Raw genomic sequence first — 17,380 nt, forward strand, 5'->3', positions numbered from 1 at the left:
TTTATAACGTTCTTCAGTCACAATTCAGTATCCAACGTTATCGAGAGAGATTCTTGATAAAATTTTTATAATCTCTTTCTCATGAAGGAGGATCACTGATGTATTTATTCACGATCGGATTAGATCGCGGACGAATTCGTAAGACGGTGGCAAAAATAAGTAACGCGAAGAGAGATCGAGACGAGGAGAGAAAAGAGACGAAACGAAACGAAAGGCCAGGGGACCAACAATCGGAAAACAGCGTTGTTGGTGGTCGGCTGGCAGCGGTAGCAGCCGGCGACGCGAAAGTGCCGTTCGAGGATTCCTATTTCCCTGAATCCCACAGCTGCCATACGCGTCCGCCCGCAATACTCCGTCTTTCTCTGCACTGCGGTAATCATAATTACACCTGCGGGTGTCTTCTTATCGCCGCTCGCTCGCCTGATCCCTCTCCGGCCCACTGCCACCATCCTTCGAGGATCCTCGTCCTCCTTTCATCCAGTTGTCCGTTGTGCAACTTCTCTGAGGCAAGAAATCTCGCGAAGAACGCCGATCTTTAACGATTCCGATCCACAGATCTCGACAACGATCTTATATTAGACACGTATATATATTTTATATATATATGCGAATTTTTTTCTCTGAGTACGTTAGCCGCATCATTTACTTCTTATATTAGATATGGCATTTATATTAATTATAAAATACATTAATGTCTTTTAGACAAGAAACTATTCTCGAGAATAATATGAGACATACATGCAGGAATTTTTTCCACTATCCCTTATTTTATAAAAATTGATCGATTTTTTACTCATGTCAATTATAACTTGAAATTTTGGAAAGGGGGCATATGAAAACAGAAATGACACTTAAAGCCTGTATGTCATGTCTTACGGAATCTTCGTAAGGCAGCTGTATAGCAGCTTCAATATGTTTCTCCAGCCACCACCGCAATTTCGATTAATCGCGCACCCTCGCTAGGCAGGGGTCACTTTTCCCGTCATCCCTAGTCAACCGTCGACAGATTTCGCGGGTCAGATTCCGAGGGTTGGAACGAAGCGCGATGGAAGAGAAATCGTCCGGCGTCGAAGGGAGCGGATCGATGCGCGTTACGAGGAAGAGCGTTTCTCGGTTAGCCAACGGCGGGTTTATCCAGGGATCGAGGGGGCGGGGGTGTAGGTATAATGCATTGAATTAGACGCAAATGCACCCTGGGCGCCAATTGGCCGGGCTTCCCGCGCTTCGTGCTCCATTTCTCCCTTGAGAGGGCCCTCCTTGCCGGGGATGATGCCCGGGCGCGATACCATTGACACGAGAGAGAGAGAGGAAGGGCCTTTCTCTCTCTGTTGAGGTGCCGAATAAACCCCGGGTATTACGTTAACGCGTTCGTCAATAAAAGCTGGACAGAGCGTTGTCATCTTGACGCGTGTCTCGAGCTGTCATTTAGAGAAATACTTTCGACCTTATCACAAGCTTTTCGTGGAAAAGATATCGATGCATTTTCTAAAGCGTATATTTTAACGAAATTATCAAAATTCACCTTTATATTTATTTTGTGCTTTTAATACTTTATATCTAAAATTTTGCGATTACATTTTTTTTATACAGATCAATTATTTTAAAAAAATTGTTTTTCGGTCTTAAAAATATAGAGATCTTCATCCTCGTAAAATTTCTTCGTGATTTCAATGACTGCATTTGCAAACTCGCGGTGAAATATTATCGCTTTCTTAGTCTCAGAAACGACAATTACGACCGAAAGGAGATCGACACACGATTCGCGATATTTTTTCGACGTTTAACCCACGGCGTTTATTCACCTGCAGAAGCAGAGAAACCAGATACTCCAATCATCTTGTCACGGTTTATAGAATCGTATACAAAGAGCGCACCACAATAAACCGCCCTCGTAGGACACCCGCGTCCATAATTTCAAAACCACGTTTGTGTAATGGTACACGTATATCTATTCTCTCACGAACTTTGTGGTATTTCGTTGTCATATTTCTCTCTAATACATTAAAATTAAAATATCAAAATGGAGATTTTTTTATTAAAATGCGTTCACGTGCTGTCAAAATTTTAGAATAATTGAAATATTATATAACTACGAGAAAAAGAGAGAAAGAATTTTCCGAGTTTCATTTAGTATAAAGTATAATTAAATAATTTATTTTTTATATTATTAAATTGTCTTATGTTAGTAAAGTCACTCGATTCTCTCAAACGCAAGCATTTCGTGGGAGGATATAGACTTCCTTAAGAATCTCACCATTGCAAAGGATTCGCCCTTCAGTGCTCATACCTTGTTTTAAACCCCCTTGCTGGCGAACATATCGTGTTACACGGGCCACCTAATACCGGGCGTATAAAGGGGACAACACAGGGCTCCATCGGTTTGTCCGCGGACAGGATATCCATTCTATATTATACTAAATCGTGATCTCGTCTATCTTCCTCTCTCTCTCCTTTCTTCCTGCTTCTTTCCTCACTTTGCTCCTCTGTCAATCCGAACGGTTTCCTCGCAGAGGGGAATCAGCCGGCAAAAAGGGGTGGCGGGTCCTAAGAAAGGGCGGCGCTGATTTTCGTCCTCGTGCGTGCGCCTTTGTCGCGGGACATCCGATACCGTCCTTCCGAATGGCAGGCATTAACCGCCGCGAAATGGAGCGAAACGGCCCGATTCGAGAATCCACAGGCGTCCCCTCTGTCGCCCTTCAACAACCCCACAGGAAACTTTAGAACATCCGCCGGAATCATCGATTCGCCCGCCGACCCGCGTATCTCGGTCGCGCTTAATTACCTTAATTGCATCCACTGCGCAGGAACTTCCTTTTCGCGATTCAATTCGATTTCGTGATCAATGTCTATCATATTATTTATTCGTTATTTATTGAAAGCGATCTAAAAATAAAAATACGTATTTTATGCTCTTTTTTGAATGTGGAAGTGGTGTGAATCTCGTATTCTAAACATTTTCAACTTTAATCAAACATTTCTCATTATCTCATGAAAGACACGAATTTCTGAAATAACGATTGCCATTTTATCTCGCATAATTATAAATTATTGCGATACAATTCCACTCGCGCACAGATAGGAGGAAGGTCGCTTTTAGTCTCGGATAATTTGCGAGTTTCGATATAGCCTTCGTTTTTGAGTCATCGGGCAGGGTTCGATCGTCTAGAGTCTAGATTGACGCAAGACGAATGTTTCCTACAGAGAGGGACGCGTCAGGAGATACTCCACGGATAATCCACCGGGAGACGATGAAACGCCGGCCGTCGTAGACGAGCCGAGAAGAGAGGCGTGTGCAGGAGGGTGCAGCGGCGTATTCCGGATCCCGCGGGGCCCGCGTCGAGTAAGATTGGCTTCGGGGCTGCGGCCCCACGGGATCGAGACTCAATTAAACTTTAAGATGATATGCGCCACTCCGCATTGCCCTGCCGTTGCCGTCGCGTCGTCGCCGCTATATTTCGATCTGCCCCATCGAAATCCTACGGCTATACGATTCGCCGCCGAGGAGATGAGGACGGAGATCCTCGGCAGCCGGTATATAATTGACGCCGTCGCGCGAGATCGAACTCTTAATTCGAAACGCGAAACCTTGATAAACGTCGATTTAAAACATGTCACTGGAAATTATATCGAAGATTCTTCTAGGACTTGACGCAATTTTTTTAAGACAAACATCTAGAAGTAATGGTCTTTAAGGCTAAAACATTTTCTTTTTTTCTCTCTCTGTATATCTGTCATTTTTTATTAATATTTATAGAATTCAATAATTTTATCGGTTACTAAAAAAAATATTTATATATTATTCTTTCCTTTCGTATCACTATATAACAGATTCTATTATTACACAATTATTATTATTGATAGAGACTCTTAATTTTAATTAATACATACGTTTAACCCATTAAAAAATTATTTAAATATTATTATGAAATAATATACACATGCATTATCTACATCTCAGATTCGCATGAAATATTCAGTCATTAATCGAAACGATTGGGCTGAAATTAATAACAATTGTTATGATTCATCGCGGCTTCTCGTGGCTTAGGCGTAAAACGCGGATAACAGTCACTTTTACCAATGTTTTGCCACTGATCGGGCTATAAATAAAACAAACGGCGGCGTCACACTCTCTTCAGTTTCACAAGGAATTGTGAAAAAAGACGCGGCCATCGATTAAAGAGCGCGGAGCGGAGCCACTCCAGCTTCCCACACTCCACCGAGCGACCTCAGCGCGGAACTTTTCTTGTGTCCTTTGTCTTGTCACCTGATTCTCCTCGCTCTGCTCCCACGGAAAACGTGACGTTGGTACCTTAACACTCCATTCGTCGGGGTTTGTAATGAAAGCAACGGAGACGCTCGATTCCGTTGATATCGTTTCTCCATTTATAACGTGTTATTGTCGTCCTAAACGATCAAAGAGTTGCTATAAAAAAATTAGCATTAGAATTTATCGATATCTATGAATTACTGAAAGAAGCAGGTTATATTGAAGAAGAAATAATATTCTTGTTGATTTTTATTATTATCTATTTATATTATTATTATCTAGTTATTACTTTATTCAAGTCATACGAGACGCGCGTGTGAGAAGAGAACTTAAGTATTTGGAGCTACACAACCAGCGGAATTCAGCTGATTGTGTTGGTGCCCCAACTACAGCGATCGTACGTGACTAACCGAAAGGAAGTGAGTCTGTTTTTCCTTGTATGTGTGCCAAGTCTCGAATAAATGTCTCCGCGGTGTGGCTCGTGACAATGACACGACAGTTAGCATGGTACCACCGGTCAGCGGGGGTCCACGGAACTGCTGCGGGAGGGCCCGACACGAAACGGGTCCCAGCACGGTCGGATCTCACGCATATATTCGTCCTTTTCTCTCTCCCTTTCCTTCCTCTCCAATCTCCCTTCGTTTCTCTTTCTTTCTCTCTCTCTTTTCCGAGACTTAAATAAAATTCGAGAATCACAAGGACCCCCTATAAGGCGACATGGGAGACAGTGTCGCTCTGTTGTTGCTCCTGACACCCACACCATATCCCTTTCTACCCCTTTCCATTCCTTCTTTCGCTCGATTAAAATATCTTCTAATTTTCTTCTAATTCGACATAGGCGTAAACTAACTCCAAAATAACATATATATTGCTTAGATAAGAATATATCATTCCTTCCTGTAGAAACTACTCCATAAACTATAATTTTTTTTACATTCTTTGACAGATCATAAAATGATTTTATCTTAAAAAAAATTTTTAATTAATTCTTGAACTATAATATAAAGCAGTTATATAAAATCCACGAATGTCTATAAATAAGTTATGCATACAGATATATATAATCACAAATATTTAATTAAAAAATATAGCATTGCTCTATGAAAAAAAATATATCATATAACTGTCTATTTCTGGACTATCTCGCAAGATTTTTCTGGTTTTTTTAACCACAATGCTCAAAGAGTCTAATCTGATTGGAAAAATCCTCGTAGCTATAGAAAGGATTTCTTGGCACAATGTTGAAGGGCAGAAAGAGAGAGAGAGAGAGAGATAGAAGGGGGGAAGGGAAAAAATACGTAGAAAGCGAGAAATATAAAGAAACAAAGAGAAAGAGATAGAGTGTAAGAAAGAGAGAGGGAAATACAAGCGGCAAGAGAGATGCGAATAGCAGGTCCGGGGAGATTAAGATGTCACGCGTATACCCAGGGACAAATACTCCAAGCTGTAGAATACTCCGTGCTGTAGCAGGAACCGAGGTATCTGAAGAACCTGCTGCGCTCGTGCCACCTCCGATTCAAGCCGCGAGCTGAGCTTGAGCCGAGAAAAACCTCTGCGTGGTCCTATCGGGATCTCACATTCCTGTCCGCCGACTCGTGCGTAGATAAGTCCTTAACCGCAGATAAACCCTTCACTCCCTTCGTGCAGCTTCGATTTACCGCGATGACAATCTCCGATGATCGAAGCAAATTTGTCAAGCTCTGTGTATGTGTGTTTCTGCAATCTATATCTTTATTTTGCATTTTTTTCTAAATATATTTAATTTTTTAAAATTTTAAAATTTTGTTTTTTTTAATATGGACTTTAAAATTACAATCAATCATTTACAATTCTTCCTAGTTTCTTCTCTTTCTTGTTTCGTTCTTTACCGGTGTCACTTTTTTTTTCTTATACATATCTTGCTACTTTTTCTTCCGTTATATTTCCTTGCGTTTCGCCCTTTCTCGCCGCTTTCCCTTTAGTTTTATCTCTCCGTTCCACCAATCTGTTCGTCCCCTGATTTTGTAAGGTATGCATGCGCGCACGTTGCCCGAGGAGCGAGAGGCTCTTAATCTTAACACCATTCCTCTGGAGAGATTGTAATCTGAGATTCAGGTACGCGCGACGCCTCGGGCACCCACGAGAAGGCACCTTACTTATCTATCTACCACCCGCGTATGTGCCTAACGAGATCCATCTTTATTCTATCTCGAGTCACGCGCTCTTCTCGATTGCTACCGATCGTTGCCGGATTTAATTTATTTGTAAAATTAAAGAATTATTTTTATTTTGGTCTACATGACGTGCGTAACTTTTCGTTCATGTTATTTACAAATCTCAATTTTTTCATGCTACGTTTTTTATGTCAATTTTATAGAAAATAATTTAATTTTTTTATACTACACTGAGAGACTTTTCTCTTAGAATTTACCTTGAAAATCATGGTAATCGTGGAAAATAATAATATCTAATATATAAAACATGTTTGATTAGTTTTATTAAACTGCATAGTAAAATTAATCAAACATTTTATATTTTATTGTAATAGATATTATTATTTTTATTGTGATAAATATTAATCAGAGAAATTCTCATAAAATTCTTATACCACATTGTCTCATGATTTTCAGGGTAAATTCTAAGAGAAAATTCTCTCTGTGTATAACACATTATTTCTCTTCCATCTTATCACGCATATTATAATTTTTATTTTTCCACATTTCGTGGCAACTTAAATTGACGAATGTATAATTGATGAATGTACTAAATTATATAATTATTGTATAAAGTTATCTTTCGATAACTGACATCTTACATTATTATTGAAAAAGAATGAAGTTTATATAGTCGATGTACATTTCGCGAAATTGTTACATTGTCACGAAGTCTGCAAAAAGGGTGCGAATGACATGGTCGAGGTTCTTTTTTTTACATTCGAGGCAAGGGATCAACGCTCGCATTATTCCGCCACGCTATATCTCTCGAAGCAACAAGTAGTATCGTCGTAGTATACCTGCGACATTTAAGTCGATATAGTCGCCTCGTTAATCTCCGATCAACTCTTGTAAAGAATAAGAGACAAGAGATGATATTTATTACTTTTGCAAATGTATAATCACTATTATATAAGATTATCTTTTTTTAATATAAAACTGTATCAGTTTTATTACATTTTGAGGACAAAGTTTCTTCAATATGAAATCTGCAGCTGCTTCTGTTTATTATAAAAAAATTTTTTTTAATGAAAATTTTTATTCCTTATAATTAGTAGATTTATGTAGGAGATTTTTATGAAGATTTATGGAAAAGATCGGAAAATCTCACGATCTTTTGAAACTAATCCGATTGATATATTAATTTGGTAGCAAATACTATAGAAGCAGTTGTTGTATTGTCATCTGATCGGTCGCTCGCCTCAAATTTTTCTATTATCGTAATCCGTGAAACGAATGAAAAACCGAGGATTTCGCGGTTTAGCACTTTCGCGAGTCGAATGAAAGTCTCCCCGCTACGCTAAGCCTGCCGAAACTTTCTTTGCGAAACTTTGATTTCGATATTACAATTATCATCGCTTGACACTCAATCAAAAACTACAATGCTGAGTGAAAACGGTTGTTCATTTAATCTTGTGATTGACCGACATGCACCTTTACCTCTCCGATTTCGATTTTTTGATTGACATCAACTAGAAAAATCTTTGGATTAAATTTTTTCACGATATCAGCTTTCTTTTGCCAATTTAACTATATAAAATGTTTTAATATTAATATTAATATTCTTTCAAATTTTGTTATAATTGTCATATCTGTCATAACATACGCGATTTTTAATATCTTCATCGAAAGCTTGATGAGAGCAAGAAAGAGTTAATATTAATATTAATTTAACGTTGAAAATAAAATTGTTACAAGAAATCGTTACAAGAAACTTCGGGTATTTGTGTTATTAATGAAAGCTTCGGTCCAGTAATCGCGAGGGCAGTGGCTGCAGGTGCTACTTACTCGTGAAATAGATCGTACGGGTTCGTCAGGTGCCTTCTTACTTACAGTTTCTTTTTCTTTTTTTACTTTTTTTCTACAACTTATACTCGCCCACCGAGCGAGCTTCGCTCTCGGGGGGACAGGTGAATCCCAGTCTCGACATACTTCGACGATTCCCGCAGTCGATGCGTGACCGAAGGGCACGCGCCGTGATAGATTCACCCTTTATAGTATATATCGAAACCGAGTAATTTTATGCATCGCTGGATCGCAATCTTACATCGATTGGTAATCAAATTTCTTTAGTTGCGAAACAAATTTTATATATTCGTAATCATCGACTTGAAAACGCGTCGAATATATATTTTGTATATTTTATTCGGAAAGACACTCCAAATTTATTATTTTGGATCTTTAAATAGATGCGAAAATTATTATTGGAGAGCAATTTTATATTCGCAAAAGTGATTGATTAATTGTGGCATTGATGTATTTCACTGATGAAATCGATGAAATATTACGACACGCTTCTGCAATCCATATAATATACCGTAGGTGTGCTTACGGGTGGTACAGGATACGTTTGTTTTTCAGCGACGGATCTGCGTCGCTGAAAGTAAACGGTTGAGTGGGTCTTAATGACGAGCGGTGGTCGTGGTGGTCGAATCCCTCGGTTCTCCAAGGCGGTCGGCTTTGATATTAGGAACTTAGGGCCCCCCAACAACGCATTAAGAGCTCCACCTGCTGGATCCCTTCTTCATGATCGACAATATACAGCGCGCTTTCGTTTCCTGTTCGTTCGGCGAAAAAATTTTTAAGAGTCCCTTGACACCGAAATATCGAAAAGATGCGTGTCCTCGAAGGTGGTGCTGATAGTTACACGCGTGGGACTAAAGAAGCAACTAAAAAAAAAAAAAAATAAATGAGTTTGTAACATGATTATCGCATGGTCGATCTTACCAATCACAAAGAAAATGTTGAATAGATCGATCTTTTTTTTTTTTTTAGACATGACATGTTTAGAATCAGTTCTCTTAGAAGGACGTGGGGATGAATTGGAGTTTCTAATGAATAAATAATTAAAAGACGTACATCTCTCATGTCTCATAATAAAAAGAAGCAATATGCAAATACGATTTGCGCCAAAAGAGAGAAAGAATACGAACATTTAATAATAGTTTGTCATTTAAAACGAAAAGTGAAGAGATGCTAGATACAGATATTCAGACCACGAATAGATTTAAGTCAAAAAAATTCTCCCGAGGACTTTTCATCGTGGGCAGTGATTTACAAGTCATTAGATGATTTTGCATTCATGGGTGGTATTCATAAATTTTCCGTTAGATACTCGCTACCGGAATTTCCCCAGTTGCCGACAAAATTTAGTTTTCGTCAACATCATAAATTATTTCATTGAACTCATGGCGATCACCCATCAGAATGTGCTAGTCATCATTCTTGAAACGAAAACCCTTCGAAAAGATCGACCCGTGACGAATGTTAGCGATAAAGGGCCCTTGACGAATCATCTGACAATGAGTTTTAGAAACATTTCCGTCTTAACAAATCGAATGTTATCGTTTATTAAATGTTCCTATTAATGTAAACAGGATAGTTTCACATAATAACGATAATATTTGCATACATAATACTTTATTGTAACATAATCTAATATACTTACATTATCCTCTATTTATATACAATATATACATTAATTAGCAATATTTAAATTTAAGAAACGGGAATATTCGATTTATTAAGACGATTAGTTAAAACAATTTGTGCGTGGAAATCTCATTCTTAATTATATTTTATTCTGAGATGTCATTTATCTCGCGTCATCGTAATTTATCGCAAATAATTGTAGACAAAATAATTGTAGACTTTACTCAATGCGAGTTATCCACGTAATGTCCGGCGCTAATTAACATTTCGGAAGACACGAGCTTCCCGTCTTCCGCTACTAATTCAGAACCGTAAAACCCGGTTCGCTAATGCTCCGGCTTCCTTAAGACTTTAACGGAGTTGTCTCGCTATTCTCTACCGCTAAGACAAACGATTGTCGAGGGTGCATCGTCTAAAAGGGTAGGCGTTTCCGGTCAAGCTCGCTTCCTGCCGGTTTTGTCGGGCTCGGGTCGGAAGTTACCTCGACTCCATTCGAGTTTAAAATTTACCGTTTCTTGTTGCCGTAACAACAATAAGGAAGCAAGATTCCATATAAGGATTCCTCTCAAGAAGGTCCTCTTAAGATTTCGATCTTCTAAATTTTTGTTACGATTACAATGTGCTCTTTTCTCGCATATATTTTATAATTCATCGTTACTTACATTTTAAAAGATTAGAATCGCTAACTTTAAGATCACTAAAATGCAAGTATTCTCATCCATACAACAGAGAGATATAAATTTACAATTCTGCAAAAATATCAAGAGCAGTTTGTTGCTGAATATTCTGGTACCATTCAATTGAAATCATTAAATTTGATTAGCGAATATAATTAAAGGATAAGCCACGGAAAATCTTAGGTTCGGAAATAACTTCCAATATAATTAATGAAAAATAAATTAATGAATGCACAAAATCTTATTACGTTACTTAAATTCAATATAATAATTGCTTATATCTTATCTTTCATATAATTATTTACAATACGAGTTTTAATAAAAAATTACAGAAATTGTAAAATCAAAAGAAAAATTGATACTAATAGATAAAAATAGATTACTTTTATAATGCTATTACATAAAAACTCGAAACCTAATTTGAAATCTAATAATATAGTTCAAAAGAACTTATATATATATATATATATATTTTTTTTTTTTAAATATTTATTTTCAAATAAATAAATAATTTCGCTTTTTCGGATCTTCACGACTTGCTCGAGAAAGTCACAAGAACGACGAAAACGACGAGCCGCGACGTTTCCGCGTTTCGCACAGATCTCCACCGAGATGCTCTCGCGTGAGAAAGTCTCAATCTAATAAATTCATGAAGGAACGTCGTACGGTGTCCGGTCGCCCGCGTTCTCACAAGCCTTCGAGAATATCGAGGCGCGATTCCTACGGTTTCTCTGTGATCTGTCGACCGCAAATAACGAAACGATAACGGCGACGATGCAGCAGCTTTGCGTCCTCGACAGGATCAAGCGAGACAAGATGCGCCTTATTAGGATTGTCGTGAAATATACGTGATCGTTTTTGAATTAAATGAATATCGAGTGAAAATAGATTTTGCGTAAATAAGATGGAGAAATTACTGAGATATCTTTCATCAAGAAATCACCAGAAATGCAATTCTGAACAAAGTTGCGATACACAGAATCACATCCTATTATTAACGTGCATTCGCTAAAGTCTGCATACTCTTTCTGCGAAGATCTACGCTATCTGTAGTAATTTAGTTTAGTATATTACATACGCATAAAATATGCTTCTTATTTTAATTTTTGCACCTTAAGGAAGGAACATTATCTGCATCGCATTAGTATAATCTTTATTATTTTAATATTAATATTTTAATATAAATTAGATATAGATTTTCTATCGTATAAATAGAAGGAAAGACATTCCTTTTGCGCAATTTTACGAACAAATATATGAACCGATAAACAGCTGATTCATTGACTGATTCGCTGAAGCCTGTGTACTCTTTTCACGAAGATCTATGGAAATATTTTTCTTATTTTAACTTTTACACGAAATTTAAGAAAGGAACATTATCTACACCCCGTATCAGTAATCTCTAACATTTTATTAATATTTTAATATAAATTAAATAAGATAGATTTTCTATCGCGTATAAATAGAAAGACACATTCTTTTTGTGTGATTTTTTGCGAACAGATATACGAACCGATAAATAACAACTGATTCATTGACGAGAAACGCGTATGTGAACACCGCCTATAATACACACGCGATTCGCAGCCGTAGCTGTGAATGAAATCGCGCGTGGCGCATCGTACGCTGGTGGGAGTCGATGGTGTGCGCTCGTGTGAGTGATAGTACACGACATTCAGACGGCGGCGTGCGTAGTAGAAATGTGTGGAATAGATGCGCCCGGCAGGGAAAACGCGTGCACCGCGTTAGAGAATGGCGTAGGCGGGGTCGCTCTTGTAACATCGTCTTCGGCTCGCACATGCGCCTTATTAAATGTGCCTCCCACAATGACTCGCGGAGAATTCGTCGCATGTCGCTATATATCATCGCTTGACTTTTTTCACTTGTAATTTTTTTTTCAATTAGTCGCAGGTGAGTAGAAGCTGATCACGCTCATCAACAAATTTATCTTTTCTTTTCTCCGTTCTCCGATGTGTTACAAGAGTATTGTTCTTAACGGGACTCGGTGAGTCTCACTGTTAAAGGCGTAAAATCGTTGCGAGCGCAGATAATAATCGTAGATAAATGCATCATCGTGCAACCTCTTAAGGCTACTCGTGCATGCCTAAGACGTGCGTACCTAAGACGATCATCTCTAAAGATCGTCTCTCTCTATCTTTGCTTTTTGTTATTGCTTGGTTTCGCTCCGGTGGGACAGATCGCACGATTTTCGTCTCGATCAGAATCGAATCAACTCGTTTGCATGATCCGGTCCACTTCAGCGATAGATCGATGAAGCCGCGATGACACCGCAAACTATGGAAGACCGTCCCTCGATGAGGACACTATCGCTAGCAAATCGCGAAAAGATCGTACTAGAATTATATATAATAATACGATTTAGACATCTTCAATAGATATATTTTTTGTACAAAGTATCCACTACTTTCTTTTTCGAAATGGCAAGTCTATATATTTTAGATATGGTCAATAAAAAAACTATATCTATATAAATATATTGTATTAGCTATGACTGAAAGAGCAAAAATTTCTTGGAAGAGTTCTTACGATACATATAATATTTCAAAAAGTCCTGATGGATTTTTCAGGAATTTTTAGAATCAGTTCTTTTCAGTGAAAATATCGAGGCGAGAATTATTGTATCCCAATTGTTTAGCGTTATATATATTTATTTATATATTTTTAAGACTTTTGAGCTAAAATTTTATAAAATTTATCTGAAATTTAGATGAAAAATATTTATAATGTTTTTGTCATCTATTTAAAATTGTTTTGAAGAAATAATTAATTAGCTTTTTAATTTAACATTCAGCAATGCACATATAAAGAAAGGTGACACATGGTTTACAAGGAAAAATACGTCTCTGCGGGAATTACAATGACACGTCGATTGAAAAAAAAACTTAGTAGACCACCTAATGCCACGATTGCAATGAGATAAATAATCGCGATGGGTGGGCGCTGGCGCCTTCCCGTGACACAGCTCATGGGTCGCGCACCTTATGGGTTTCTCCCCATAGGGTGTCACGCTGTTGCATACCCCATAAGGTGGTACAGAGCTCCAGCCGCGTGTGAGAATCCATTCCGCGCGATTTCACAGGATTCGCAGGGGGCCTTTCTTTCCCGACATTCTCCTTTCTTTTTCCCATTTTGCTTTCTTTATTCCTTTGCGTCCCGCTTCTTCCTGTTTGACGTTTCTTCTAGAACCCTATCGCGTAAATTCAGACCACCCCGTGATGAACCCGGTGTTGTCGAAGCTAAAAATTACCCCGCACAAAACACACATCTCTTTACACATTCAGTTATTTAAATTATAGAAAATAATTATAATTTTTTGATGGCCAAACTGTTTGTAATACCACAGAGTTTTGCTTATACATTTAATTCTTGCCAATACCATTTCGTTTAATATATGTCTAATTTCTCTAACTATATTTCGAATATCGTGAGAAATTTTCTGCGGCGCTAATCAACTAATAACGGAACTCTTTCATGGTTGAATACCCTGCTGAAAGTTTCCTTAGCTGAGGCTTTTGTAGAATTAGCGAATAATGAGTCGTCTTGCGTACGAAATCGTCATGAATTCGATAGACAGAGAGTTCGATTATTCGCGCAAATCGCAATGTTGGGTGCGAAAAAATGACCGAAATAATCAGAAAAAGCGATTTGCAATTTGGAGAGATTTTAAACGAATCTATTATTAATAATATTCATACTTCATAATAACATAATACTTATGACACCAGAAGATAATTAGAAAAGATAAATTAACTTGTCAGTTAAATCGAAAGCTTACAGCATATTCGATCTTTACCGCGGTACCATCATTTCCTTTTCTTTTTCTATCCGATTATATAATACAATCTTTGAAAGGGCAGGACAACTCGTTTCTCTTCAAGTTTCTCTCGCTTCCTTGCTGAAATCTCCTCGTAAAAGAGCATAAACGCGAGGATTACGAGAGAAAGTGGATAATCTACAACCTTATGATTGCGAGATCATGAACGAGATGCCGATGCGATCCTCTCGGCGGCATCCGAATCGCGCGCTCTCGCTCGTAAAGCGTCCTCTCTTCGAGGTTCAGCGCGTGGAGGTGGCGGATTAGGTGGTGGAGCTGGTTGAAGGTTAATAGGTACCGGGTGGTGGTTCTTGGAAGGTGGTGCTCGTTAGTGTGCGATCCCGCCTACCGTCCAATGCGGTTGCTGGTTTCCCAGGGGACTCCCTTTGGCCTCTCTCTCTCTCTCTCTCTTGGTGGCTGTTTTTCGCTGTGGTCCCCTCTCCCATCGTCTTCTTCCTGCCGTCGTTTCACCACGTTTAGAGAAGGACTTGGACCGCGTGTGTGTTGCTTTGCATCGTGCGCGATAATAGTCAACGGATGAGACCCCCTTGACGCGCGCTCGCCTCTCGACGCGGGATCGCCTGAGATACCGCGCCGACTGACGAGGCCCGCAGTTCTCGAAGCATCGCGATCGACGGTGGATCGATCGACGACCCGTGCGCGATCGGGTGCGGGGTCCAGTGGAGTTCAATAACACGGGGATATCATAGTTACCGAAATGCACCAAGTGCCAACGGTTTGCCGAAGCGAAGATCGCAAAGTGGATCGAGGGACATGAGTGATTTAATTCCGTCACGGAATTTTGAAAACTTACTAGTTGTCCAAGAACGGAGCTCGTCTGTCTTAGAATTTGATGTGCACTGTGTGATGAAGATAAATTATATTCAATATATCTTAAGGACATTCTAAGGACGAATAGACAGTGTTTTAAATCAAAATTATAAGAAGCTGTTTGTTAATTAACATACGAATTTGAATCTCGTTATAATTAGCCTCGTGTCGGTGGACTTGTCGATCTCGACTACATAATTTCAGCTGATTTTCAGATCGCGCCACCTTCATACTAAACATATACACAACTTGAACTTATTTATATACTTAACAACAGCTCTCACAGTCGAGATATCGATATTTATATTGACACTTTCGTGATGACAATTCAATTTGATACTCACATCAACACGTAAAGTGGACTGTTTGGTGACGAATTGAAGACCTATCGAACGTAAAAGCGAATACCATCGCACCAGCAAACTTTCAGGCTGCTTGAAGGATTTTAGAACAAGATGCTCTTCAAAGGTAACAGCTCGCGGCTGGAGCTGCTGATTGGCAAGATCCACGCACACAAAGAACCGTCACAAGACGAACAACACAAGTCTAAAGGTTTGAATGTAACTTCTTTCTCCATCTCGTTTTTTTCCCTTGACTATCTCTTTCTGTCTTCCCTTTGCGTCTGATTTTTCATTTACCTCGAGCCCTTTACTTTTCCACGAAGTTTAGCTCTACTGTCGTTCTATCTGCTTATTTCGTTCCACGACTTTTTATTCGTTCCTTTTTCGCCACCTTTGAGTTTTACTGGATTTACGTGAAGAATTTTCTACTTGAATTTGCAGATTTTTGCAAATTCTAGTTTACTGAAAGGATAAAAAAATGCAATTAAAACTAACGAATGATATTGACATGTTTGAGAGAGTCTTTATTTGAAATAAAATTTAAAACTTGATTTATATGTATTAATTGATATATGTATATATATAATAGCGGATCTATGTGTGTGATTGTGTATGTGTGCGTTAAATTTTCTTTCTCTTTCTCTTTCTCTCATGTTCTCTCTTGACTGTGTTTATATTTCTTGTATTTATCTGCCCTAAACACAGAAAGAATTTATTATTTATAATTCGCTCTATATTATTTTAATTCGACACTTTTGTTATCGCGATGAAAGCATAAACAAAAAAAAAATTATTTTATATATATATGTATAATCGCATCAATGCTTATTGTGTTTTTTATTTCTGATTCTTTGATCAGGAATCGCTGACTAATTACATTTTGTTTGTCAAGTTATCAATAATACAATTTAATGTCATTCAGCAAACTCGCTTACTTAGGAGTAACTAAAAACCGTTTGCTTACTATTTTTCTGATCACTTCCGGTATTTCTCTCTAAGAATTTTCGGAGTAGTTGTCAAAAGAATTGTCGGCTATGTGTAAATTGAGTCTGGCGAGGCAACATGAAATATTATTACTCGCGCGAGTCTCCCTGTGACAAATGCTTATTCTTGCACGATAAATATCCGATGTGTGTAGTCACACATACGTACACATACATACATACAAACGCGAACGCACGTTATACCTTGAAGCGCGATTGATGACGTTCACCATGAATAAGTTGATACAAAACGGTTTTCTGACGAACGCGCTATTAAACTCTGTCGCCGGTAACAGCGGCGATAATTTTATTTTATAATTGCGAATGGACAGTGTGAATATTCATCGCGAAATGCTGATGTCAAGCACTAACGTCAACATCCGAAATGACCGTATAAGACCTGATTTCCTATTTTTCATAAAAAGATTAAAATTCATTTTGAACATATTAAGTATACATTATTACTACAATTAACAAAGGAAAATTGCCAGATTGCAAAAGTCTATCATCTTTTATCTATAAATTCTTGATTTAATTTAAAGTCGGTTTTTTTCTTAACAAAAATGAAGAATCTTTGAGAAACACAAGCATATGATAAAATCTTACTTTTTTATTTCATTTTATGTGAATTATATAATTCAATATTTTGAGAACTAGCCACAAAAATACAATTTAAAATAAGAAATTGTTAATTTACCACGATAAATAATATCTTTCGACAGTTTTTTATTGAGGAAAAATTTTTTAACTTTTTTAAATTAGTCAAAGAACATTCATAGATGAAAGATGAATCGCTAAATCTATATAATACACATCGCG

At 38.0% G+C, this 17,380-nt stretch overlaps 1 protein-coding gene across 2 annotated transcripts in view; it reads left to right on the top strand.

Annotated features, from left to right (window-relative positions):
* The window catches only part of L (zinc finger protein Lobe), a 77,567-nt gene that overhangs the window by 42,392 nt on the left and 17,795 nt on the right, over positions 1-17,380 (top strand). The window contains exon 1 of one of the 2 annotated variants that reach the window (XM_083035402.1): positions 14,912-15,789. The exons of the other annotated variant lie outside the window; for it this stretch is intronic. Within the exon in view, the coding sequence (XP_082891528.1) occupies positions 15,693-15,789 (97 nt within the window). The 5' untranslated portion in view covers positions 14,912-15,692. Of the gene's footprint in view, positions 1-14,911; positions 15,790-17,380 lie in introns of those variants that run through there. 2 annotated transcript variants of the gene reach the window in all.

This window comes from Prenolepis imparis, unplaced genomic scaffold (genome assembly GCF_030444845.1).
Source record: "Prenolepis imparis isolate NDT839.2.m4 unplaced genomic scaffold, iyPreImpa1.0 SCAF_4, whole genome shotgun sequence".
Classification (NCBI taxonomy): Eukaryota; Metazoa; Arthropoda; class Insecta; order Hymenoptera; family Formicidae; genus Prenolepis; species Prenolepis imparis.